The sequence below is a fragment of the Maniola hyperantus genome, chromosome 20 (assembly GCF_902806685.2).
Source record: "Maniola hyperantus chromosome 20, iAphHyp1.2, whole genome shotgun sequence".
Classification (NCBI taxonomy): Eukaryota; Metazoa; Arthropoda; class Insecta; order Lepidoptera; family Nymphalidae; genus Maniola; species Maniola hyperantus.
The window spans coordinates 13,526,693-13,552,454 of record NC_048555.1 but is presented as its reverse complement, the minus strand read 5'-3'; the positions used below and the strand labels follow the sequence as shown (position 1 = coordinate 13,552,454).

The following is a 25,762-nucleotide window of genomic DNA, read 5'->3' as shown; positions in this document are numbered from 1 at the left end:
AAAGTTACTAATGTGATAAACAGAGACGCAGCTAACCCATTTTTAGTCCCTTGCCGTTGTCGTGTAACTGTTTTTTTTTCAAGAATACATACAACTTACATACAAGGCATGCAACTTTAGTTGCGAAACAATCTTTGAGAATTCGTGGCGTAATTGTATTTCTCATGAGTTATATACTTGTTTTCACATAAAAAACGTTTAATACAAATATTGTTGATCGAGTTATAATATAAGGGGCGACTGCAGGGATTGCGAAAGGAAAGAGCATTTCCTTAACCTAATTTTATTACTAAAGATTTACATATTATATTATATTAACTATTATATAAAATTATCCTAATTGCTCCGCCGATTTGTGGCGGCTTCTATAGCTAAATGTGATGTGTCGGTCCCCAGTCCTATCGCACGGTGCTAGCGATTTCTGCCGCGTCAGCAGGTGTTAGTTTTCGCGGCGACCGTGGGAACGCATTAAGCAGGCACGTCTAGCGTTGCGGCCTGACTATGCCTGCGTCACAATCGGTTAATACAAATATTGACTAGTTACTAAACAATCGTGTTATTCATCGTTACGTCTTGCTATCGCTATCTCATACGCGGTTACACAGTACTTAAATCTACCTATTATTCTATCTACGATTCATAAACGAATAGGTAGCCAATCTATGTTTCATTCGGTCACTGTGCACTGAACCAATTAACTATACATATGTATATTCTGTGACTGAACTGAAATAATATGGACTATACCGTGCGACAAGGCTATCTTGGCGCGTGGCGAAAACCGGAACTAACTTTGCCGTCAAGTGTCCTCTTTGTTCTTATTTGAATATTGAATCTTGGATGAATGAATTGATTCTATCCAAAGAATTTAGTAGTACTATGATTTTATCTCTACGTGATCTCTATGTGTGGAACTTTGGGGCCTTAAAGGACTGTTATCCAGGGCCGTAAAATAAATTAAAAAAATTGGAACTTTGTTCTCCAACAGCGCCCCCCTGTCAATGTCATTAAACCATAAAGTGCCAAGAGAGCGAGGGTGAGGACTATACCACATGAGTAGATACAGTAGATATCCCTACAGGGGGGGAAGCTTCCTAAAGCGTTAGAAATTTTATACCTACTCTTATAAAGTTGTCACCTGTTGCAAGTGAAAAATTACAAGAAAAAAATACTATATATGTCTCGCAAATTGCTAATGACGTGACAGACAGACAGACTGACAGACAGACAAACAGACAGACTGAGAGATTGACAACAGACTGACAACGAATGATAGACTGACAGACAGACAGACTGATAGACTGACAGTCTATCAGTCTGTCTGTAAATTCATCAATGAAACGATCTTATAAACGTTAACGTAGAGTTTATTGGTACATAGAGGGGAAGGTAAGTGGTAACAGTGTGGTACACGGACACCTGGCGAGGTGGTACACGGACACCTGGCGAGGTGGTACACGGACACCTGGCGAGGTGGTACACGGACACCTGGCGAGGTGGTACACGGACACCTGGCGAGTAGGTACTTACTTCTAGAATTTTCCAATGTTTACATTAGCGCCGCGCCGCTACAATCACCAGTCAGCAGTCACCAGACACCACCTTCAGAGCACTCAAGAAGTTTGGCGTCACTTGTGCTTGTGCGGCTGCACGAGTGCTCGGTGTTGCTCTAGTACTTACTAGCTTTACGATAAATTTTGTATTTTAAATACCTACAAGGACTTAAGTTCCTTTAAATTAAATACATCTAGACCTCTATATAATAATAGTTGGCTTAATATTAATAGCCAAGTAGTCCACAAGAATATAAATTAATAATACCTTTTATTGGAATACAATAATATGACTAACATTACTAATATTATAAATGTGAAAGTGTGACGTTTGTTTCTTCTTCGCGCCACGATCGCTCCACTGAATTGGCCGACATTGCAAATGGCTGAACGACTTAACTTGCATGTGTTGTCCGGACAACCAAGCAACTCCAGCGGGACTTCTACACACACACGGACAGAGTCGCGAGCATCATCATCAACACATAATGTCTTATTTATTTATTTTATAATATTATTATGTATATAGTGCCTATACTATGCATAATAAACAATAAAACATACTCAATTCAAACTAATATGATTATAACTATAACAGGTTCTTTGGATTTTCACAACATTACCTATTGTTATTATATTGCCAACATAACACACTTATGTAAGTATATCTATTTACGTAAGGTCAGAGATTCATCCATGACTGAACAGGGATAGTATCAATACATCAGAGATTCATCCATGACTGAACAGGGATATCAATACATCAGAGATTCATCCATGACTGAACAGGGATAGTATCAATACATCAGAGATTCATCCATGACACATCAGAGATTCATCCATGACTGAACAGGGATAGTATCAATACATCAGAGACACCCCCAAAGTCCAAACATGGAATTTGAAGGATGTGGACTTTACTCAAATCATGGTTGTGTACATTAAACGTTGTGTCGTGTGCAGTCCCAGGAGGTCAGGCCCACACGCGCACCGTGCAGTCCCAGGAGGTCAGGCCCACACGCGCACCGTGCAGTCCCAGGAGGTCAGGCCCACACGCGCACCGTGCAGTCCCAGGAGGTCAGGCCCACACGCGCACCGTGCAGTCCCAGGAGGCCGCGGGGCGGTGCTCGTGTCGCGCGCGGCTCAGGCCCACACGCGCACCGTGCAGTCCCAGGAGGTCAGGCCCACACGCGCACCGTGCAGTCCCAGGAGGCCGCGGGGCGGTGCTCGTGTCGCGCGCGGCTCAGGCCCACACGCGCACCGTGCAGTCCCAGGAGGTCAGGCCCACACGCGCACCGTGCAGTCCCAGGAGGTCAGGACTGCACGCGCACCGTGCAGTCCCAGGAGGTCAGGCCCACACGCGCACCGTGCAGTCCCAGGAGGCCGCGGGGCGGTGCTCGTGTCGCGCGCGGCTCAGGCCCACACGCGCACCGTGCAGTCCCAGGAGGTCAGGCCCACACGCGCACCGTGCAGTCCCAGGAGGCCGCGGGGCGGTGCTCGTGTCGCGCGCGGCTCAGGCCCACACGCGCACCGTGCAGTCCCAGGAGGTCAGGCCCACACGCGCACCGTGCAGTCCCAGGAGGCCGCGGGGCGGTGCTCGTGTCGCGCGCGGCTCAGGCCCACACGCGCACCGTGCAGTCCCAGGAGGTCAGGCCCACACGCGCACCGTGCAGTCCCAGGAGGCCGCGGGGCGGTGCTCGTGTCGCGCGCGGCTCAGGCCCACACGCGCACCGTGCAGTCCCAGGAGGCCGTGGCCAGCGCCGTGCCGTCGGGCGCCAGCGTGACGTGCGCCACGCGGTGCTCGTGGCCGCACAGCACGCCCACGCGCGCGGCGCGCAGCGCGTCCCACGCGCACGCCGTGTGGTCGCTGTAGGCCGCGAACAGCAGCCGGCCGCTGAGCGACCACTCCACCGAGTTGACGCCGAAGATGACGCTGTCCTTGGCGTAGCGCGCCACCTCGCGGTCGGCGCGCAGGTCGAACAGGCGGCAGGCCGAGTCGTCGCAGCCCGTGGCCAGCGCGTCGCCGGCCGGGTGGAAGCGCACGGCCGTCACGTCGCTGCGGTGCGCGTCGAAGGCCTGCACGGCGTGGCCCGAGCGCATGTCCCACACCAGCACCTGGCGGTCGCCGCCGCCCGACACGAACGTGTCGCCCAGGTCGGTGGGCGCCAGGTCCAGCGCCAGCACGTCGGCCGCGTGCGCCTGGAAGCTCTGCAGCAGCTGCCCCGACTCCACGTCCCACAGCGCGCACGTGCCGTCGCCCGAGCCCGTCAGCACCTGGCGGTCCGTGTTGGGGAACAGCACGGCGGCCACGTAGCCCGCGTGCGTGCCCACGGTGCGCTTGCGCGCCGCCGACTCGTCGTCGCCCAGCGCGAACACCGTCACCTTGTTGTCCAGCCCGCCCGCCGCCAGCAGCGCGCCCGACGGCGCGTAGGCGCACGCCAGCACCCACGTGCTGGGCGTGGCGATGCTCTGTTCCCTGGTGGCGGCGAACGCGTCCCACACCAGCACCTTGCCGTCCTGCAACAACAGGCGCCGTCGTGTGAGGCTCCTATGTTATCTATTCCCGTTCACCGTTCAACAGGAACTGCGGTAATTGAATAAAATGGTTAAAAACTCTTCCCGTTGATTAAAGTATGATGTAGTTTTGGCAAACGGCACCGTACAAACAACTGAGCTCTTGAGCCTCAATAGCTCAACCGGTATAGGAGTGGACTGAAAACCGAAAGGTCGACGGTTCAAACCCTTGGACGATCTAACCTAAGGACGCGCCTCGCATGATTATTCCCCTCTGTCAATAGTAATGGATTTTTAATCCACTGCGTTTATAAACACTGTTTGCGGAATCGATTTTGTCATTGTCAGAATCGTTTTCGATGTGTGACGACGTCTTACACGCTGGGTGAAAAATGCCTGTTTGTGCCGTTAGTGAGTGCAAGAACAAATCAAACACATCAAATTTACAAAAAGATGGAATTTCATTTCATAAGTATTTTTGGTGTAATAAACGCTTTCTATAAATTAAATTACATAAATTATTATAATAAAATAACAATCGAGAACTTTACCGATTCAGTAATTGAGTACGTAATAATTCGGTAGAAACGAGTCACACTTCTCACGAGACTATATTTTGTTTTTTCTAAACAATTGCAACCCTCGTTATATACAAATTAGGTTAAAATTTGAATACGCGTGAACAGCATGAAATTACGTAGTAGTAAAAATAACACTAGTCTCGTGGGAAGTGCGGTATACTAAAGACGGAGAGCCAGCGCCCAAAAAACTGTTTGAATTTACTAAGGCTAATTTTTTGCGCATACTGACCAGCTCTGTCCCCATATTCTGCTGACTAACCATTACAACTTTTATTTATATGCAATATACAAGTTATATAACAATTTTCAGCCTTAGTAAATTCATTTTATTACCTCGCAGGTACGACACCTTTGATAGCGCACCTGAGTCACTGTTCTCAGGTTCACTTGACTGACCGCAGTATGTTTGTGTACGCAACCATTCTAATGAACTATAAAAAAATTAGCCTTAGTAAATTCAAACAGTATTTTGGGCCCTGGCTCTCCGTCTATAGTATACCGCACTCCCCACGAGACTATTGTGTTATTTTTACCAAATTTTTCAGTATTAGATTTAATTGCATAGGACATAAGGTTCGATTTTTAAGAATCATGTGATAGTGATTGCGGTTCGATTATCGATATCGATGAAAACATTTTCTTTATTATTAACGACTAAATTACCGTCTTCAAGTCAAGTAAAGAATAGTTATTATTAATTACCACAATTTTTTCGCTACCTATACTTGTAATAAAACTGGTCGATTTCTGTGATTTCACGTACTTAATACATTAAAAAAAAAATTAAAGCAACGCAATTTTAGTGATAGGCGAGAAACGGGGTAGGGTGTCTCTGAACTGGGTAATTTGTAGCTAAAAGGTGTACCTTTCTCAAGGATGAGGATTAGGTAATAATTTATCATAATCGTTTTATTTTTACAGATTTCGATATTTTTACAGAGAGAATCGCCAAGAATATACATAACATTAACCTAATGGTAAATAATGACGTGTTAAAAATAGAAGAGGCCACCGTGTGTGTTTACTAATTTATTTTCATAGTATCATATCTGTCTTATGGAATTTTGCTGTGGGGTAAAAGCGGCAGGTATTGAGAAAATTTTTGCATTGCTAATTTGTAAGGGCAATACGTGTAATATTTAATAACTTACATTTAATTTTTTTGGACAAAGAGTACCTACACCATATTGGAATTACCATGTAAACCCAATGTGCAATAAATAAATGATTGATTGGAAAGAAAAAAAATTTTATTGATTGATATACCTACTAATTATGTCTGGTAGGTTTTTGCGCGGTCAGGTTTATTTTGTATTATATAATAATATAAGTCATTAATAAGCACATTTTCACTATCGAAATTTTAAATGAAAATTTCGTTATATAAAAAAATACAAAAGATTAAAAATGATATAAAATAAGTAAAAAAGTATGTGCATATTTTTTAAATAAATATTTTTCTTATTTTTACGTTGCATTATTAGTTTTTGGGATAATTACCTATTAAGTGAGGTGAATGTATGCAAGAATACGCTACGCTGACCAAACACTGGTTTTCAGTAATTAAATACGAGTAATAAATTCTTACTTCTACTTTTGTTTCTGAAAAACTATCGATATATTTTAAAATATCGATACGGTAGCATCGCAAATCAATTTGACTGTCTTACACTCGTAATGTCTTTGTATGTTGATGTATATAACTTATTAGTGTGCGTAAAATGTAGTAGTGTTGAAGATTTAGATATGTGTGTGTTAATAATGACACAAAACTTTGTTGAGTGAGTGTGTCAAGTTGTCTATGTAGTGTTTCCTCGTCCCGCACCAAAAGTGACAGAAATTTTTATTCGTAATATTAGGCGCGTTACAAGTCCATAGGTTAGATCGTCCAAGTTCAAACCCCGCCCGTTGCACTATTGTCGTACCTACTCCTAGCACAAGCCTGATGCTTAATTGGAGAGGAAAGGGGAATATTAGTCATTTAATATGGCAAATATTCTTTTATAAAAAAAAAAAACTTGTAGAACGATGGCTTACCTAAGAAGAGGACACGATGTGACGTTTGTCGGGAGACCAGTCGTAACAGAGGACCTTGGCCTGGTGGCCCTTGAGCACGCGGCGCATCTTGAGCGTGGGGAAGGATATCTGCTCCAGCCGCTCCGCCACGCTGGACACTGCACACACAACGAGCACTGACTGCCACCACTCCTACAGCTTACCTGAGAAGAGGACACGATGTGACGTTTGTCGGGAGACCAGTCGCAACAGAGGACCTTGGCCTGGTGGCCCTTGAGCACGCGGCGCATCTTGAGCGTGGGGAAGGATATCTGCTCCAGCCGCTCCGCCACGCTGGACACTGCACACACAACGAGCACTGACTGCCACCACTCCTACAGCTTCTACTTGTCCACTTTAAGTTGTAGGAATGTAGAAAAGTGAAATAAATATAAAATAGTCAAAGAAAATATAACCATTAGGTATGTGGGTGACCGATCAATTTACAAAAAACAAATAACAAAGTTTCATTCCACAAACAAATTCTGGCAAAATTATGAATCATTTTATCATCGTTATACTACTTTTAGTTCTACAAATAATTCACTTGATAAAACAAATTACTAGACAAATAGTCATTTCATAAAATACCATTTGACAAACAGTTCATTTCTTAATCGTATTAATTAGTAAAACAACAAATAGCATATTATTATTTTTAATAAAATGCTCTCCCCGCATAAATTAAGTTTATGATATTATAGGATAGGAAAAACAGGCACAGAGAACTTATAGGCTGCAAAAGCGAGCGAAGCGAGCTCTAGACTCGGAGCACCCCGACTCGGATGGGTTAGGTTAGAAGAGCTCAAACATCCTCTTCGTGGTTATTTCTTCTTTAACCACCCAGAAAAAGGAGCCCCGCAAAGCGGGTCTCCGTCGACTTGGCCTCTGTCGCATAGTGGGCAGTCTCTTCCCTCCCCCCCACTTCAAGTTCGCGATTTTGTAAAACTAATTATTTGGTGAAATAATAACTTTAAAAATGATATTTTAATATCCAGCACTTTTGCAAAGTAAAACTTTTGTTAATAGAATGTTTGTCAAATGTTTTTTTGTAGAATGATATGTTTGCGGAATACAATGTTTGTGATTTGATTAGTTTTTGAAACCTTTTTGGTGAAATGATCATTTGTTATAAGTTTTTTTTAATCATTAGTGAACCGAAATGTGACTATACTTTTTAAAATAACATCACTTGAAAAACATAAGTACCTAGTTGAGTCTGCCCAAGAACCAACTTCTTTAAAAAAAAATCATGAACAAATTGTCATCCAAAATAAAGGACATGACCAGCGCCTGTCTTCCGATTTGGAAAAATGTGCAGGATTTCAGCTTTTACAGTAAAATTCAAAAATTAAGGCCTAATTTACTATGGTGAGGCGGTCACCACATTTACAAGCAGATGGCGCTTCTCACTCGTACGAAGAAATCGATCAGCAAACATTGGATATGCAGCCAAGCCAGTGGATTTATTATTTATTCCAAAGATGGCTGTGGTTTAAAATATTTCAAAAACCGGCCAAGTGCGAGTCTGAGTCGCGCACCGAGGATTCCGCACTAAGTCGTATGTTTTCCACATTTTACATGATAAATCAGAAACTATTATGGCAAATAATTAATAATTTGTTTTAGAATGTACAGGTAAAGCCCTTTTATATCATATCCCACTTAATATATTAATATAATAATGCAATATATTATTGATTTTTGACACCACGGACGTCGGGCAAGGGCCCGCGCCTCACAGTGTCACTTGTCATGTCCTTCACACCACGGGCGTCGGGCAAGCGCCCGCGCCTCACAGTGTCACTTGTCATGTCCTTCACACCACGGGCGTCGGGCAAGCGCCCGCACCTCACAGTGTCACTTGTCATGTCCTTCACACCACGGGCGTCGGGCAAGCGCCCGCGCCTCACAGTGTCACTTGTCATGTCCTTCACACCACGGGCGTCGGGCAAGCGCCCGCGCCTCACAGTGTCACTTGTCATGTCCTTCACACCACGGGCGTCGGGCAAGCGCCCGCGCCTCACAGTGTCACTTGTCATGTCCTTCACACCACGGGCGTCGGGCAAGCGCCCGCGCCTCACAGTGTCACTTGTCATGTCCTTCACACCACGGGCGTCGGGCAAGCGCCCGCGCCTCACAGTGTCACTTGTCATGTCCTTCACACCACGGGCGTCGGGCAAGCGCCCGCGCCTCACAGTGTCACTTGTCATGTCCTTCACACCACGGGCGTCGGGCAAGCGCCCGCGCCTCACAGTGTCACTTGTCATGTCCTTCACACCACGGGCGTCGGGCAAGCGCCCGCGCCTCACAGTGTCACTTGTCATGTTCTTTACTGTGCTTCCTCAAACTTCGTCAATATCTATCTACACACCATTTGTTATTAGCAGGTGCAGGGCTGACTAGGTCGCTTGGAATGTTGTGAGCACAACAACCTTGTTGCTGCTGCTGCATCAGCATGTTCAAAGAGAATATAACACTCACGCGTCACGTCGTTGAGCTTCTGCCGCTCCTCCTCCAGCTTCTGCTTGAGCGCCTCCGCCTCGCGCAGCAGCGCCGCCAGCGCGTCCTCGGGCGCGACGGCCAGCGCCGGGTCCGCCGCCATGGCGCCGCGCCGAGCCTCTACCGCATTATGCATGCACTTCAGTTGCACACAGGCAAACTCTATTTTCTAATAACACCATATTATTCAATTTTACTTGATCGATATGACAATGGGATGAACAAATAAATCACCAAATGTCACTTGAAAATGTCCATACACCGACTAATATGTAAAAAGTACTCTGTGGACTAATAAAAGTTAATAACAAAATAATTATTGAGGAATGCTGGTGGAATTGAAAACTTGAAAACAGTGGAATGTACTTCAAATGACTTCAATGCATTCAATGAATCTACGTCACGCGGAGGAACTGAATCCATAGATAATATTATACTAATACGATTGAATCGATCACTTGAACACGGATTACTGTCTGTGACTTGAACCTGAACCATATTCAACGTAGGTACCTACCCAAGTACCTAGATAATCTATGAACGTACCTATTCAATGTCAATGTACTCTGTGACTTGAACCAAAGAGTAAATAATCACTACGATCTACTTGAACAAAACCAAAGAATAGGTACGTTCTTTGGTTGTTGGTAGTACTGTATTTCAGAATAATTATTTCTGTCAGTGTAGTGTCGTAATGTTGGTGTTGAACATATTGTGTTGAAGCATTGGATTCATTTCTAAAATTTTCGTTTTTTTTTGTTTTGTATGGAAGTCTTTTTTTTATTTTTTTATTCATTAGGTATACGCTTGACCACAATCACACCTGATGGGAAGTGATGATGTGGATAAAATGGGACTCGTTTACCTAGAAGATGCCTATTCACTCTTGTTTTAAAGATACCCGGGTTGTAATAGGTAGGAAACACATATCGCGGAAGAGTATTCCAAACCTTAGCCGTACGTATGAGGAATGATGACGCAAAACGTTTCGTGCGTGTAGATGGAATGTCGAAGACATAAGGATGGAAACTCGCCCGACGTCTTGCGGTTCGGTGGTAAAATGGTGAAGGGGGGACAAGATCGAAAAGTTCCTGAGCACACTCTCCGAAATATACCTATCCTATAAAACACTGATAAGCCGGCGACCTTGCGGCGGTGATCGAGACTTTGTAGTTTCGCCAGTAAAGGGGAGTCTTCGCCTATGAGTCTCCTAGCTCGACGATCAACAGCATCCAGAGCCGCTAGTTGGTACTTAGCGGAGCCATCAAAGAGGTGACTGCAGTACTCCATGCACGACCTGACCTGAGCTTGGTACAAAGTAACCAGTTGGCGCGGGGTGAAGTACTGTTTGACCTTGTTAAGAATGCAAGGTTTTTTTGCGGCGGTCTTGGCTTTGGCTTCGATGGATCTTCCGAAGTTGATGTTAGCTGAGATGTCGAGACCTAGGAGATCAATGTGATCAGTGATATCAGCAGCAGAAGTCAAAGTAAAAGGACTCCGCTTTGCTGTGAGTAGACACAACATGCCCCGTCTCTTAAAGTGCCATGTAAACGGTCAAACATGTTTGTCAAATATTTCGTGTTTGCTAGTCTGCGTTCGTGTTCACAGAGTACATAGAGTGTGATAATAAGGCTATCTTGGCCTTAGAGTATTAAAACCATAGGAACGGACTATAGACGGTGTAGCGCTGTTTGTCAAACAAACGCACGTGAAACGCACCATTTTCTATAGAACTAATGTTCTCAGCAAAATGACGATCCAGTTATTGTTTTGTGTGTCTTGTTTGAACTGACATGTTTGTGTGACTTGTTTGAACTGACATGTTTGTGTGTCTTGTTTGAACTGACTTGTTTTGTGTGTCTTGTTTGAACTGACATGTTTTTTGTGCCTTGTTTGAACTGACATGTTTTGTGTGTCTTGTTTGACCTGACATGTTTGTGTCTTGTTTGAACTGACATGTTTTGTGTGTCTTGTTTGACCTGACATGTTTGTGTGTCTTGTTTGAACTGACATGTTTTGTGTGTCTTGTTTGAACTGACATGTTTGTGTGTCTTGTTTGAACTGACATGTTTTGTGTGTCTTGTTTGAACTGACATGTTTGTGTCTTGTTTGAACTGACATGTTGTGTGCGTCTTGTTTGAACTGACATGTTGTGTGTGTCTTGTTTGAACTGACATGTATGTGTGTCTTGTTTGAACTGACATGTTTGTTGTCTTGTTTGAACAGACATGTTTGACCGTTTGCACATAAATAACAATACACTACTTAATGTAATTACACTAACATTTAACGGTTTAAGAATCAATTTGAAAATTACGACCTATCCTGTCCTTTGACTTTCCTTTAACCATATATTTTAACTTATAGATCCATGCCTTGAATAGGTATGAAGAACTAAAATATCAACAAAATGTAGGTATAGGATACGGGAAAGGCCCCTCTCTACTGTTTTACTAAAATACCTAACAAATGAATATCAAAACTTTACAGCTCCCAGTACGAGTCGCCGTGGGCCGTGGGCGTCTCAGACCAAAACCCTCCAGTAATAGTATGGTCAAGCCGGCAGCCGGCCGGATAATGGCTAAAAGCCATAAAAGTTTACTTATTGGTTAAAATATTCTAAGAGATCACAAGTTAGTAGTTACCTACTTACCTACACATTCGACGTGACGTCTGCCCCAGAATGGGGAGAGTGACATAATGGGGACAAGGAAGCAGAAAGGAAAGAATTTGTAGGGAGTCAAGAAGGCGCCCCGGGAAAGAGCCACCGAGCAAGTACCGAACGGGCGCCCTCCCGCGTTTCGGCCCATATAACCACGAGGTTGGTGTGGCCATGGGTGGTGGTGGGTTACCTACACATTCAAAAAGCTAATGTTTTTCTTTTTTATAAAGAATATTATTAGCCATGTTAAATGACTTGAAATATTCCCCTTTCCTCTCCAACTAAGCGTTAAAGCTTGTGCTAGGAGTAGGCACGACAATAGTGCAACGGGCGGGGTTTGAACCGTCGTCCTTTCGGTTTTCAGTCCACTTCTTTACCAGTTGAGCTATTGAGGCTTGCAAATGTAAGAGTTTGCAGTAAGGTTCAATGTCAAAATAATGATGTCAATAGAATAGAATAGAATGTTTTTTTATTCATGTAAACTTTTTACAAGTAAGTAGGTACTTATGAATAGTCAGGTAGTTTTAATTTACCACTTTTAGGTTCGGAATGCCGTTCCTACCGAGAAGAACCAGTAGTTTAGGACTTCCACGTATTAATAGGACTAATGACTGTTCAAAAATAAAACACTATTGTTTAAAACTTTTTATTGCTTTTAGCTCCTATCCGGCCGTTTCGACTATACCTATGTCAGGCACTTCTTTAATTCACCGTCCAAGCAACGTTAAAGGGAGTTGAACAGAAAAACTATTTCAATAGTTAGGCATTTAATCTCAGTAATGAACATAAATCCGTACCTACACGTATATCTAATCTAATCTAAATCTAATCTAAATCAGCCTGTGCTGTCCCACGTCTGGGCAAAGGCCTCCCTCCGATCCTTCCACAATTTTCTATTTCGTGCCTCTTCAGGCCACGTAACTGTAAATTTTTCTAATTCATCACGCCAACGTCGCCTCGGCCGACCACGCTGGCGTTGATGATTCTGGGGCGTCCAAAAAGAAGCAGATTTTGCCCATAACTCATCTGGCATACGGCACACATGACCTGCCCAGTCCCATTTGAGTAAAGCGGCTGCAAGGCCAACGTCAGCTACTCGCGTTTTGGAACGTATAGCAGAATTCCTTACGCGATCTGCTAGTTTTATACCTAATATGCTGCGTTCCATGGCTCTTTGGCAAACCTTGAGCCTGGACTTTTGAGAGTTTGTCAAGGACCAAGTCTGAGCACCATACGTGAGAGTTGGCAGAATGCACATGTCCATGAGCTTTCGCTTAAGATGTAATGGAAAGTTGCCTTTAAACAGTTCTTTCAATGACCAAAAGCTTCTCCAGGCATTTTCGATACGCCTTGTGATTTCTTTATCTTGGCGAGCCTGAAAAGAAACTATTTGGCCAAGGTAAATATATTCCTGGACATATTCAATTCTGTCCCCTCTCACTTCACACACATCACACACACGTATATATACAATAAAATAATACAATTAGCAATTTATCTTATTATGCGTAACTATTTGGTAAAAATTAAATTAGAGGTAAAATTAAAAAACAAAAATAATTATTATGCCTAGGTAGGTACCTACTAGCCACTAGGTACCCATCCATAACAGATAAACGTAATAACTACCTCTACCTAGGTAACAATACTATCATCAAAGGTCGTAGCGCCAAGACATACAATTGTATGCGATCGATAGTCGCTGTCGAGTGTCGACAGTCGACATTAGCGCCGTGCTCGTCTTCAACAGTACGCAACCGAAAGTGATGAACATCGGCCTTTAGAATGGCATTTCACCTTTGTAGAGCGTTGTCTTCGTCACTCATACCCATATGCAGCTTTGTCGGTCTCTACGACCGAGACAGTGCTCTACAAATCTGCTGTCTCCGTAAGATCGATGTTCATCAGTTTTAGCCGAGTAATGTATTTATTTGTTTATCGAGCAAAGTTCCTTTTTGTTACGAGTGCGCTCGGGATTCTAAGTTGCAATCCCGAGTGTAATGTGCGCTCGGGATTCTAAGTTGCAATCCCGAGTGTAATGTGCGCTCGGGATTCTAAGTTGCAATCCCGAGTGTAATGTGCGCTCGGGATTCTAAGTTGCAATCCCGAGTGTAATGTGCGCTCGGGGTTCTAAGTTGCAATCCCGAGTGTAATGAGGGATTCAAATTTCAAAGGCACAAGAAACAAAACTTTGCTTTTGTGTGATACAATACTTTTCACGGTGACCGATCAATTCACAAAAAACAAATAACAAAGTTTCATTCCACAAACAAATTCTGGCAAAATTATGAATCATTTTATCATCGTTATACTACTTTTAGTTCTACAAATAATTCACTTGATAAAACAAATTACTAGACAAATAGTCATTTCATAAAATACCATTTGACAAACAGTTCATTTCTTAATCGTATTAATTAGTAAAACAACAAATAGCATATTATTATTTTTAATAAAATGCTCTCCCCGCATAAATTAAGTTTATGATATTATAGGATAGGAAAAACAGGCACAGAGAACTTATAGGCTGCAAAAGCGAGCGAAGCGAGCTCTAGACTCGGAGCACCCCGACTCGGATGGGTTAGGTTAGAAGAGCTCAAACATCCTCTTCGTGGTTATTTCTTCTTTAACCACCCAGAAAAAGGAGCCCCGCAAAGCGGGTCTCCGTCGACTTGGCCTCTGTCGCATAGTGGGCAGTCTCTTCCCTCCCCCCCACTTCAAGTTCGCGATTTTGTAAAACTAATTATTTGGTGAAATAATAACTTTAAAAATGATATTTTAATATCCAGCACTTTTGCAAAGTAAAACTTTTGTTAATAGAATGTCTGTCAAATGTTATTTTGCGAAATGATATGTTTGCGGAATACGACGTTTGTGATTTGACTAGTTTTTGAAACCTTTTTGGTGAAATGATCATTTGTTATACGTTTTTTGCACGGTTTTTTGTTAATCATTAGTGAACCACTTTTCACCTCAATAGCCAAAAAAATACAAGATGTAAGAATAGTTTTTATTTCCATGTAAAGTGGTGATAATAAAAAGAATTCCCCGCTGAGTTCGTTGTGGGCTCTTCTCCGAGCGCAGTCATTCGTATTACCTATCTACAATGAAAACATTACATAGATTATATACTAAATATAGATTATATACTAAATATAGATTATATACTAAATTGGTGCCTTTCATAAATACATACCTATACATACTTGATACATTCTATGTCGACGTGTTAGGACTAAAGTATTTATTTGTGCAACTCACTTGTAACTAGGATCCGAGTAGTTCCCGCAGGAACGGTGAAACAATTTACATCTACTCACTTGTAACTAGCATCCGAGTAGTTCCCGCAGGATCGGTGTAACAATTTACAACTACTCACTTGTAACTAGGATCCGAGTAGTTCCCGCAGGAACGGTGTAACAATTTACATCTACTCACTTGTAACTAGCATCCGAGTAGTTCCCGCAGGATCGGTGTAACAATTTACAACTACTCACTTGTAACTAGCATCCGAGTAGTTCCCGCAGGATCGGTGTAACAATTTACAACTACTCACTTGTAACTAGGATCTGAGTAGTTCCCGCAGGAACGGTGTAACAATTTACAACTACTCACATGTAACTAGCATCCGAGTAGTTCCCGCAGGATCGGTGTAACAATTTACAACTACTCACTTGTAACTAGCATCCGAGTAGTTCCCGCAGGATCGGTGTAACAATTTACAACTACTCACTTGTAACTAGCATCCGAGTAGTTCCCGCAGGATCGGTGTAACAATTTACAACTACTCACTTGTAACTAGCATCCGAGTAGTTCCCGCAGGATCGGTGTAACAATTTACAACTACTCACTTGTAACTAGGATCCGAGTAGTTCCCGTAGGAACGGTGTAACAATTTACAACTACTCACTTGTAACTACTACACGACCACTTCCCGTGTCATTGTGCGTCGCTGCTCAGTGGACGGCATGACGCGTGGCGTCACACTTCCCGTGTCATCGCAACACTGAATGATGCTACATTGTGCGTCGCTGCTCAGTGGACGGCATGACGCGTGGCGTCACACTTCCCGTGTCATCGCAACACTGAATGATGCTACATTGTGCGTCGCTGCTCAGTGGACGGCATGACGCGTGGCGTCACAATTCCCGTGTCATCGCAACACTGAATGATGCTACATTGTGCGTCGCTGCTCAGTGGACGGCATGACGCGTGGCGTCACAATTCCCGTGTCATCGCAACACTGAATGATGCTACATTGTGCGTCGCTGCTCAGTGGACGGCATGACGCGTGGCGTCACAATTCCCGTGTCATCGCAACACTGAATGATGCTACATTGTGCGTCGCTGCTCAGTGGACGGCATGACGCGTGGCGTCACACTTCCCGTGTCATCGCAACACTGAATGATGCTACATTGTGCGTCGCTGCTCAGTGGACGGCATGACGCGTGGCGTCACACTTCCCGTGTCATCGCAACACTGAATGATGCTACATTGTGCGTCGCTGCTCAGTGGACGGCATGACGCGTGGCGTCACAATTCCCGTGTCATCGCAACACTGAATGATGCTACATTGTGCGTCGCTGCTCAGTGGACGGCATGACGCGTGGCGTCACATTAACTGTAATGTGACTGAATACACTTCGTACTACTGGGGCAGGCAACGATCGCCTGCTGCCTAGCTGAATACACTTCGTACTACTGGGGCAGGCAACGATCGCCAGCTGCCTAGCTGAATACACTTCGTACTACTGGGGCAGGCAACGATCGCCTGCTGCCTAGCTGAATACACTTCGTACTACTGGGGCAGGCAACGATCGCCAGCTGCCTAGCTGAATACACTTCGTACTACTGGGGCAGGCAACGATCGCCAGCTGCCTAGCTGAATACACTTCGTACTACTGGGGCAGGCAACGATCGCCTGCTGCCTAGCTGAATACACTTCGTACTACTGGGGCAGGCAACGATCGCCAGCTGCCTAGCTGAATACACTTCGTACTACTGGGGCAGGCAACGATCGCCAGCTGCCTAGCTGAATACACTTCGTACTACTGGGGCAGGCAACGATCGCCTGCTGCCTAGCTGAATACACTTCGTACTACTGGGGCAGGCAACGATCGCCTGCTGCCTAGCTGAATACACTTCGTACTACTGGGGCAGGCAACGATCGCCTGCTGCCTAGCTGAATACACTTCGTACTACTGGGGCAGGCAACGATCGCCTGCTGCCTAGCTGAATACACTTCGTACTACTGGGGCAGGCAACGATCGCCAGCTGCCTAGCTGAATACACTTCGTACTACTGGGGCAGGCAACGATCGCCTGCTGCCTAGCTGAATACACTTCGTACTACTGGGGCAGGCAACGATCGCCTGCTGCCTAGCTGAATACACTTCGTACTACTGGGGCAGGCAACGATCGCCTGCTGCCTAGCTGAATACCCTTCGTACTACTGGGGCAGGCAACGATCGCCTGCTGCCTAGCTGAATACACTTCGTACTACTGGGGCAGGCAACGATCGCCAGCTGCCTAGCTGAATACACTTCGTACTACTGGGGCAGGCAACGATCGCCTGCTGCCTAGCTGAATACACTTCGTACTACTGGGGCAGGCAACGATCGCCAGCTGCCTAGCTGAATACACTTCGTACTACTGGGGCAGGCAACGATCGCCTGCTGCCTAGCTGAATACACTTCGTACTACTGGGGCAGGCAACGATCGCCGGCTGCCTAGCTGAATACACTTCGTACTACTGGGGCAGGCAACGATCGCCTGCTGCCTAGCTGAATACACTTCGTACTACTGGGGCAGGCAACGATCGCCAGCTGCCTAGCTGAATACACTTCGTACTACTGGGGCAGGCAACGATCGCCTGCTGCCTAGCTGAATACACTTCGTACTACTGGGGCAGGCAACGATCGCCGGCTGCCTAGCTGAATACACTTCGTACTACTGGGGCAGGCAACGATCGCCTGCTGCCTAGCTGAATACACTTCGTACTACTGGGGCAGGCAACGATCGCCAGCTGCCTAGCTGAATACACTTCGTACTACTGGGGCAGGCAACGATCGCCTGCTGCCTAGCTGAATACACTTCGTACTACTGGGGCAGGCAACGATCGCCTGCTGCCTAGCTGAATACACTTCGGACTACTGGGGCAGGCAACGATCGCCTGCTGCCTAGCTGAATACACTTCGTACTACTGGGGCAGGCAACGATCGCCTGCTGCCTAGCTGAATACACTTCGTACTACTGGGGCAGGCAACGATCGCCTGCTGCCTAGCTGAATACACTTCGTACTACTGGGGCAGGCAACGATCGCCGGCTGCCTAGCTGAATACACTTCGTACTACTGGGGCAGGCAACGATCGCCTGCTGCCTAGCTGAATACACTTCGTACTACTGGGGCAGGCAACGATCGCCAGCTGCCTAGCTGAATACACTTCGTACTACTGGGGCAGGCAACGATCGCCAGCTGCCTAGCTGAATACACTTCGTACTACTGGGGCAGGCAACGATCGCCTGCTGCCTAGCTGAATACACTTCGTACTACTGGGGCAGGCAACGATCGCCGGCTGCCTAGCTGAATACACTTCGTACTACTGGGGCAGGCAACGATCGCCTGCTGCCTAGCTGAATACACTTCGTACTACTGGGGCAGGCAACGATCGCCGGCTGCCTAGCTGAATACACTTCGTACTACTGGGGCAGGCAACGATCGCCGGCTGCCTAGCTGAATACACTTCGTACTACTGGGGCAGGCAACGATCGCCTGCTGCCTAGCTGAATACACTTCGTACTACTGGGGCAGGCAACGATCGCCAGCTGCCTAGCTGAATACACTTCGTACTACTGGGGCAGGCAACGATCGCCAGCTGCCTAGCTGAATACACTTCGTACTACTGGGGCAGGCAACGATCGCCTGCTGCCTAGCTGAATACACTTCGTACTACTGGGGCAGGCAACGATCGCCTGCTGCCTAGCTGAATACACTTCGTACTACTGGGGCAGGCAACGATCGCCTGCTGCCTAGCTGAATACACTTCGTACTACTGGGGCAGGCAACGATCGCAGGCTGCCTAGCTGAATACACTTCGTACTACTGGGGCAGGCAACGATCGCCTGCTGCCTAGCTGAATACACTTCGTACTACTGGGGCAGGCAACGATCGCCAGCTGCCTAGCTGAATACACTTCGTACTACTGGGGCAGGCAACGATCGCCAGCTGCCTAGCTGAATACACTTCGTACTACTGGGGCAGGCAACGATCGCCGGCTGCCTAGCTGAATACACTTCGTACTACTGGGGCAGGCAACGATCGCCTGCTGCCTAGCTGAATACACTTCGTACTACTGGGGCAGGCAACGATCGCCTGCTGCCTAGCTGAATACACTTCGTACTACTGGGGCAGGCAACGATCGCCTGCTGCCTAGCTGAATACACTTCGTACTACTGGGGCAGGCAACGATCGCCAGCTGCCTAGCTGAATACACTTCGTACTACTGGGGCAGGCAACGATCGCCTGCTGCCTAGCTGAATACACTTCGTACTACTGGGGCAGGCAACGATCGCCAGCTGCCTAGCTGAATACACTTCGTACTACTGGGGCAGGCAACGATCGCCAGCTGCCTAGCTGAATACACTTCGTACTACTGGGGCAGGCAACGATCGCCTGCTGCCTAGCTGAATACACTTCGTACTACTGGGGCAGGCAACGATCGCCTGCTGCCTAGCTGAATACACTTCGTACTACTGGGGCAGGCAACGATCGCCTGCTGCCTAGCTGAATACACTTCGTACTACTGGGGCAGGCAACGATCGCCTGCTGCCTAGCTGAATACACTTCGTACTACTGGGGCAGGCAACGATCGCCTGCTGCCTAGCTGAATACACTTCGTACTACTGGGGCAGGCAACGATCGCAGGCTGCCTAGCTGAATACACTTCGTACTACTGGGGCAGGCAACGATCGCCTGCTGCCTAGCTGAATACACTTCGTACTACTGGGGCAGGCAACGATCGCCAGCTGCCTAGCTGAATACACTTCGTACTACTGGGGCAGGCAACGATCGCCAGCTGCCTAGCTGAATACACTTCGTACTACTGGGGCAGGCAACGATCGCCAGCTGCCTAGCTGAATACACTTCGTACTACTGGGGCAGGCAACTCTTTTGTCTTTCGTCATTAAAATTCGCGACGACACATTTAATTTATTATCACCCGTCGTCAATTAATAAATGAGCTTGTCACGCGCGGCTACCTACCTACCTACTTACCTACGGGACCATGACGTCATATCGCTGCACTCGTGCGGCAACAGTCGGCGTACGTCGATGGAACACCACAGCACGTGCACGTCGCAGTATCGGGGATCACATCATGGCCACTGGCTCTCCGCAGTCCGCAGTCCGCAGTCCGCAGCGAGCGTCACGAAGAGACGACGCAGGGCTACAGCTCCATGAGGTGCAGGTCGACGCCCCAGCCCGTGGGCGCGCTCCAGGGCGGCAGGGCGCCCAGCAGCCGCGCGTGGCGCGCCGTGCGCTGCGCCGCGCCCGCCATGGCGTGCCCCGCCGCCGACACCTGCACCCAGCCCTCCGCCCCGTCCGCCCCCTCCGCCCCGTCCGCCCCGTCCGCCCCGTCCGCCCCCTCCGCCGCCTCCGGCCCTTTCTACGAACAATAATTATTATAATCCACACTTATCTTTTTTTAAATAGAGATAACAAGCAAACGAGCAGGCGGGTCACCTGAAGTTAAGTGATTACCGCCGCCCATGAACATTTGCAGCACCAGAGGAACCGCCGATGCGTTGCCGGCCTTTTAGGAATTTGTTGGTCCGCCCCTTGAATAACCCCATGTTGTAATCTAGTGGGAACACCGCCGATGGGAGTTGGTTCCACAGTTTGCATGTGCGTGGAAAGAAGGATCTGGCACAGCGGACGGTCGAAGTGCGCCAGACACCCAGGTGGTGAGGGTGAAATTGCTTACGGTGGATCTCAATCTAAATATATATAAAAGGAAAAGCTGACTGACTGACTGACTGATCTATGGATGCACAGCTCAAACTACCGGACAGCATGCAGTTGTGGTAAAACAGACATTTGAAATGTATGTAGTCGACGCGGCCGAAGTCGCGGACACAAGCTAGTAATACCATAAATGCGTCCATTCGTCTATAAAAGTGTGTCTGTCTGACCGTCCCAACTGTAGCTTTCGTCGGAGCATCCCTAGATAGCTTACTACACTCACTTATGTTCCAAGTCCGTTTACTACAACAAGTCAAAGGGTTGTTCAATACTTACGCAGACAAAGTTGCAGGATTCTGATGTATAATATGAAACTGCAAAACCTAAGCGGTATGACATACTTGTAGGAATACGAGAACTGGCCTCACTAAAACCCGCGCCATTGTTATATTCATCACAGTTTATTATCAATCTTTAACCATCTTCAGAATAGAATAGAAATACTTTTATACAATTAAACCTTTTAAATCATCAAATATAATAAATATATAATATAAAGTAGACTGTCCAAGTTTACTTAGCAAAATCAATTTTAGAGAACTCCCTTAGTGCCACCACTCAGCAGAACAGTCTTCGGTGCCACCGCTCAGCAGAACAGTCTTCGGTGCCACCACTCAGCAGAACAGTCTTCGGTGCCACCGCTCAGCAGAACAGTCTTCGGTGCCACCGCTCAGCAGAACAGTCTTCGGTGCCACCGCTCAGCAGAACAGTCTTCGGTGCCACCACTCAGCAGAACAGTCTTCGGTGCCACCGCTCAGCAGAACAGTCTTCGGTGCCACCGCTCAGCAGAACAGTCTTCGGTGCCACCGCTCAGCAGAACAGTCTTCGGTGCCACCGCTCAGCAGAACAGTCTTCGGTGCCACCGCTCAGCAGAACAGTCTTCGGTGCCACCGCTCAGCAGAACAGTCTTCGGTGCCACCACTCAGCAGAACAGTCTTCGGTGCCACCGCTCAGCAGAACAGTCTTCGGTGCCACCACTCAGCAGAACAGTCTTCGGTGCCACCGCTCAGCAGAACAGTCTTCGGTGCCACCGCTCAGCAGAACAGTCTTCGGTGCCACCGCTCAGCAGAACAGTCTTCGGTGCCACCACTCAGCAGAACAGTCTTCGGTGCCACCGCTCAGCAGAACAGTCTTCGGTGCCACCGCTCAGCAGAACAGTCTTCGGTGCCACCGCTCAGCAGAACAGTCTTCGGTGCCACCGCTCAGCAGAACAGTCTTCGGTGCCACCGCTCAGCAGAACAGTCTTCGGTGCCACCGCTCAGCAGAACAGTCTTCGGTGCCACCGCTCAGCAGAACAGTCTTCGGTGCCACCGCTCAGCAGAACAGTCTTCGGTGCCACCGCTCAGCAGAACAGTCTTCGGTGCCACCGCTCAGCAGAACAGTCTTCGGTGCCACCGCTCAGCAGAACAGTCTTCGGTGCCACCACTCAGCAGAACAGTCTTCGGTGCCACCGCTCAGCAGAACAGTCTTCGGTGCCACCGCTCAGCAGAACAGTCTTCGGTGCCACCACTCAGCAGAACAGTCTTCGGTGCCACCACTCAGCAGAACAGTCTTCGGTGCCACCGCTCAGCAGAACAGTCTTCGGTGCCACCACTCAGCAGAACAGTCTTCGGTGCCACCACTCAGCAGAACAGTCTTCGGTGCCACCGCTCAGCAGAACAGTCTTCGGTGCCACCGCTCAGCAGAACAGTCTTCGGTGCCACCGCTCAGCAGAACAGTCTTCGGTGCCACCGCTCAGCAGAACAGTCTTCGGTGCCACCACTCAGCAGAACAGTCTTCGGTGCCACCACTCAGCAGAACAGTCTTCGGTGCCACCGCTCAGCAGAACAGTCTTCGGTGCCACCGCTCAGCAGAACAGTCTTCGGTGCCACCGCTCAGCAGAACAGTCTTCGGTGCCACCGCTCAGCAGAACAGTCTTCGGTGCCACCGCTCAGCAGAACAGTCTTCGGTGCCACCGCTCAGCAGAACAGTCTTCGGTGCCACCGCTCAGCAGAACAGTCTTCGGTGCCACCACTCAGCAGAACAGTCTTCGGTGCCACCGCTCAGCAGAACAGTCTTCGGTGCCACCGCTCAGCAGAACAGTCTTCGGTGCCACCGCTCAGCAGAACAGTCTTCGGTGCCACCACTCAGCAGAACAGTCTTCGGTGCCACCGCTCAGCAGAACAGTCTTCGGTGCCACCGCTCAGCAGAACAGTCTTCGGTGCCACCGCTCAGCAGAACAGTCTTCGGTGCCACCACTCAGCAGAACAGTCTTCGGGGCCAACGCTGCTCTGCCCCGGTTGTGTAAACTATACAATGAGCGCAGTCAGTTGATAGACATAAATACAAATCGCTGGCTATGTTTCGTAAGTTAGTGATAAGCGACCTAGTCAATAGCTAGCCAATAGCTGTACCCTGTACCTGAAATTTAATATCACTATCAAATTATTTTTGTAATTTTTAAAATTAATGAATCTATATTTTTACTTTTACATACTTACCTAGTTATCTACTTATTATTATTTTTAGTCTCATTTCAAAATATATTTTTTGTATCTAAACTACCTTTATAAAGTGAAAGTATAATGAATTAGAAATTAATTTTAGAAATAAGAGTGTGTTAGAACTTAGAATGTGTTAAGAAAATAGTGCGTATAAACGTTAAAAAATTGAACATTATACAGTAGTTAATTTAGTTTTTTATCATGCTTATTCATTTTATAATATTACCTACGTATACTGTATTTAGCCATAAATAAGAGTGTGTTAGAACTTATAGAATGTGTAGAATATAAGAAAATAGTAATTAAGTATAAACGTTAAAAACAAAAAAAAAAAAAACAAAAAAAATGTAAATTATAGGTAGTAGCTAATTTTTTTTTTTTTACATGTTTATTCATTTTACAATAGAACGTTTACCTACTGTTTACTTTTTAACCATACCTACAGACATACTGTATGGAATCTGTACTAAAATTGTTATCCCCTTTGTAACTGATATCTGTACGGAATTTGCATGCAGTGTTTACTTTAAAATGATTTAACATAGTTGTGCATGATAGAAAAATCTATGTATTTATTATAGTTAGTAAGTTTTATGTTAAAATCGCTTGTAAACCATTCAATAAAAAATAAAAATAAATCAAATGAATCTACCACTGGTTCTATGAATCACGTATTTCATTATTTGCGCCGATATACTTACAATATGTATTTTAAAAACTTCAATGAGTTTACAGTCATTTTAAAAGGCCTATAAAGAAGACGCGTGTGGTCGCAAGTCGCGCGTCTTCGCAAGTCGCGCGTCGTCGCAAGTCGCGCGTCGTCGCAAGTCGCGCGTCGTCGCAAGTCGCGCGTCGTCGCAAGTCGCGCGTCGTCGCAAGTCGCGCGTCGTCGCAAGTCGCGCGTCGTCGCAAGTCGCGCGTCGTCGCAAGTCGCGCGTCGTCGCAAGTCGCGCGTCGTCGCATCGGGTTTAGTTTCAAGGCAGAGGAGATTATTACTTACAACACATTATTAACCTTTGTTCCAGAAGTATAGGGATGGTCTTCAACAATAGTCAGTCTCCAATTTCACTTCACTATAATATTTTTAAACATAGCTTGCGCTTTACACTTATATTCTCACAATGACGCCATGTTTATTATTCCAAAGCTTTTTATACCAATTTGTCAGGACAGCAAAACTGATATATTTTAAAAGGTTAATTGGTATTATTTAACTTCCGGTATTTTACAAATTGCAAAGTGATTGAACTAAATGACACTTCCTGTGACGTCACAAATCATTAACGTAACAATCAAATCAGCTGGATGTTAAACATGACACAAAATATTTTGATTCAAATAGTTAACAATTAAATATGACTCATGGTCCATTCCCGCCAGATATATATAGCCATGTACCGACACTCACCTGCACGTGGCACACGAGCGTCCAGTGGGCGTGCGGCTGCGCGCGCGCGGCGTGCAGCGCGATGAAGTAGGTGCGGCGCGCGCCCCAGCGCGGGCCGGGCTGCGGCGCGCCGCGCACCAGGTCGCACCAGGGCACGCGCGCGCCCGCCGCCGGCGACAGGATCACCACGGTGTGCGCCGGCCCTGCACACACACGCGCGCCGTCAGTAGGTACCGTACCGCCACCCGGTACACCCGGTACACCCGGTACACGCACGCCACTCACCCGTCATGTTGAGCACGAGCGCGCGGCGGCGCGGCTCGGCCGTGCGCTCGAGGGCGGCGCGCACGCGCAGCTCGGCGCGCGGCGGCTCGTGCGCGCGCAGGCGCTGGCCGCGCGCCACCAGCGACAGCACGGGCAGGAAGTAGGGCGCGCCGCAGTACAGCCAGCGCGCGCACTCCTCGGCGCTGCCCCAGGGCTCGGCGCGCGCGCCGGCCGCCGCGGCCACTGCCAGCACGAGACAGGTGAGCGTCAACTGCCCAGTAGAGAAGGAACAACCTCCAGCCGTTCGGCTGCACGACCATTTTAAACTCAAAGAGACATCATTTTTTTGAAGAATAAAAATAGACGAATTATATTATAATAGGCGATACCCGCAACATCGTCCGCGTAGATTTAGGCTTTTAAAAATCCTGTGGGAATTTTTGACTTTCCAGGACAAAGAGTAACCGATCCGTAGTAGCCCGTCCCCGTGATGCAAGATATCTCAGTCGTAAAAACATTTAAACGCACGATTTTTTAAAAATCCCCATGGTATCACCACGATTTAAGAATGCAATTCTTTACAGCATCAGGGCTGAGGAGATGGGTCTACTCCGGGTCTGGGTGGAGCTACACCTACCACCGACATCATCGTACTGCGACGTAATCTGCCGCGGCCGTCGCCATTTATTTAACAGACTTCCAAAAAGGAGGTGGTTCACAATACAGCCCTTTTTTTTTA

At 46.9% G+C, this 25,762-nt stretch overlaps 2 protein-coding genes across 3 annotated transcripts in view; both read right to left on the bottom strand.

Annotated features, from left to right (window-relative positions):
* Window positions 1–1,346: 1,346 nt before the first annotated feature.
* On the bottom strand, window positions 1,347–9,749 carry Gbeta5 (guanine nucleotide-binding protein subunit beta-5). 2 transcript variants are annotated; one of them, XR_011237927.1, is made up of 4 exons: window positions 9,188–9,749; window positions 6,868–7,004; window positions 3,201–4,070; window positions 1,347–3,135 (listed from the first exon to the last, which is right to left on the bottom strand). XR_011237927.1 is itself a non-coding variant. In XM_034979361.2 (3 exons), the coding sequence occupies exons 1-3, from the start codon at window positions 9,339–9,341 to the stop codon at window positions 3,267–3,269; spliced, it is 1,095 nt and encodes a 364-aa protein (XP_034835252.1). In that variant the 5' UTR covers window positions 9,342–9,748; the 3' UTR covers window positions 1,347–3,266. The 2 variants fall into 2 exon arrangements, 1 of the variants encoding a protein (XP_034835252.1); XM_034979361.2 differs by having other exon boundaries at window positions 1,347–4,070; window positions 9,188–9,748.
* A 10,229-nt stretch (window positions 9,750–19,978) lies between these two features.
* LOC117992050 (endoplasmic reticulum metallopeptidase 1-like) overlaps window positions 19,979–25,762 on the bottom strand; it is a 49,671-nt gene continuing 43,887 nt past the window's right edge. The window contains exons 11-13 of the mRNA XM_034979698.2: window positions 25,045–25,266; window positions 24,781–24,962; window positions 19,979–20,533 (exon numbers count right to left, since the gene is read on the bottom strand). Coding sequence (XP_034835589.1) covers window positions 20,315–20,533; window positions 24,781–24,962; window positions 25,045–25,266 — 623 coding nt within the window. The 3' untranslated portion in view covers window positions 19,979–20,314. The remainder of the gene's footprint in view (window positions 20,534–24,780; window positions 24,963–25,044; window positions 25,267–25,762) is intronic.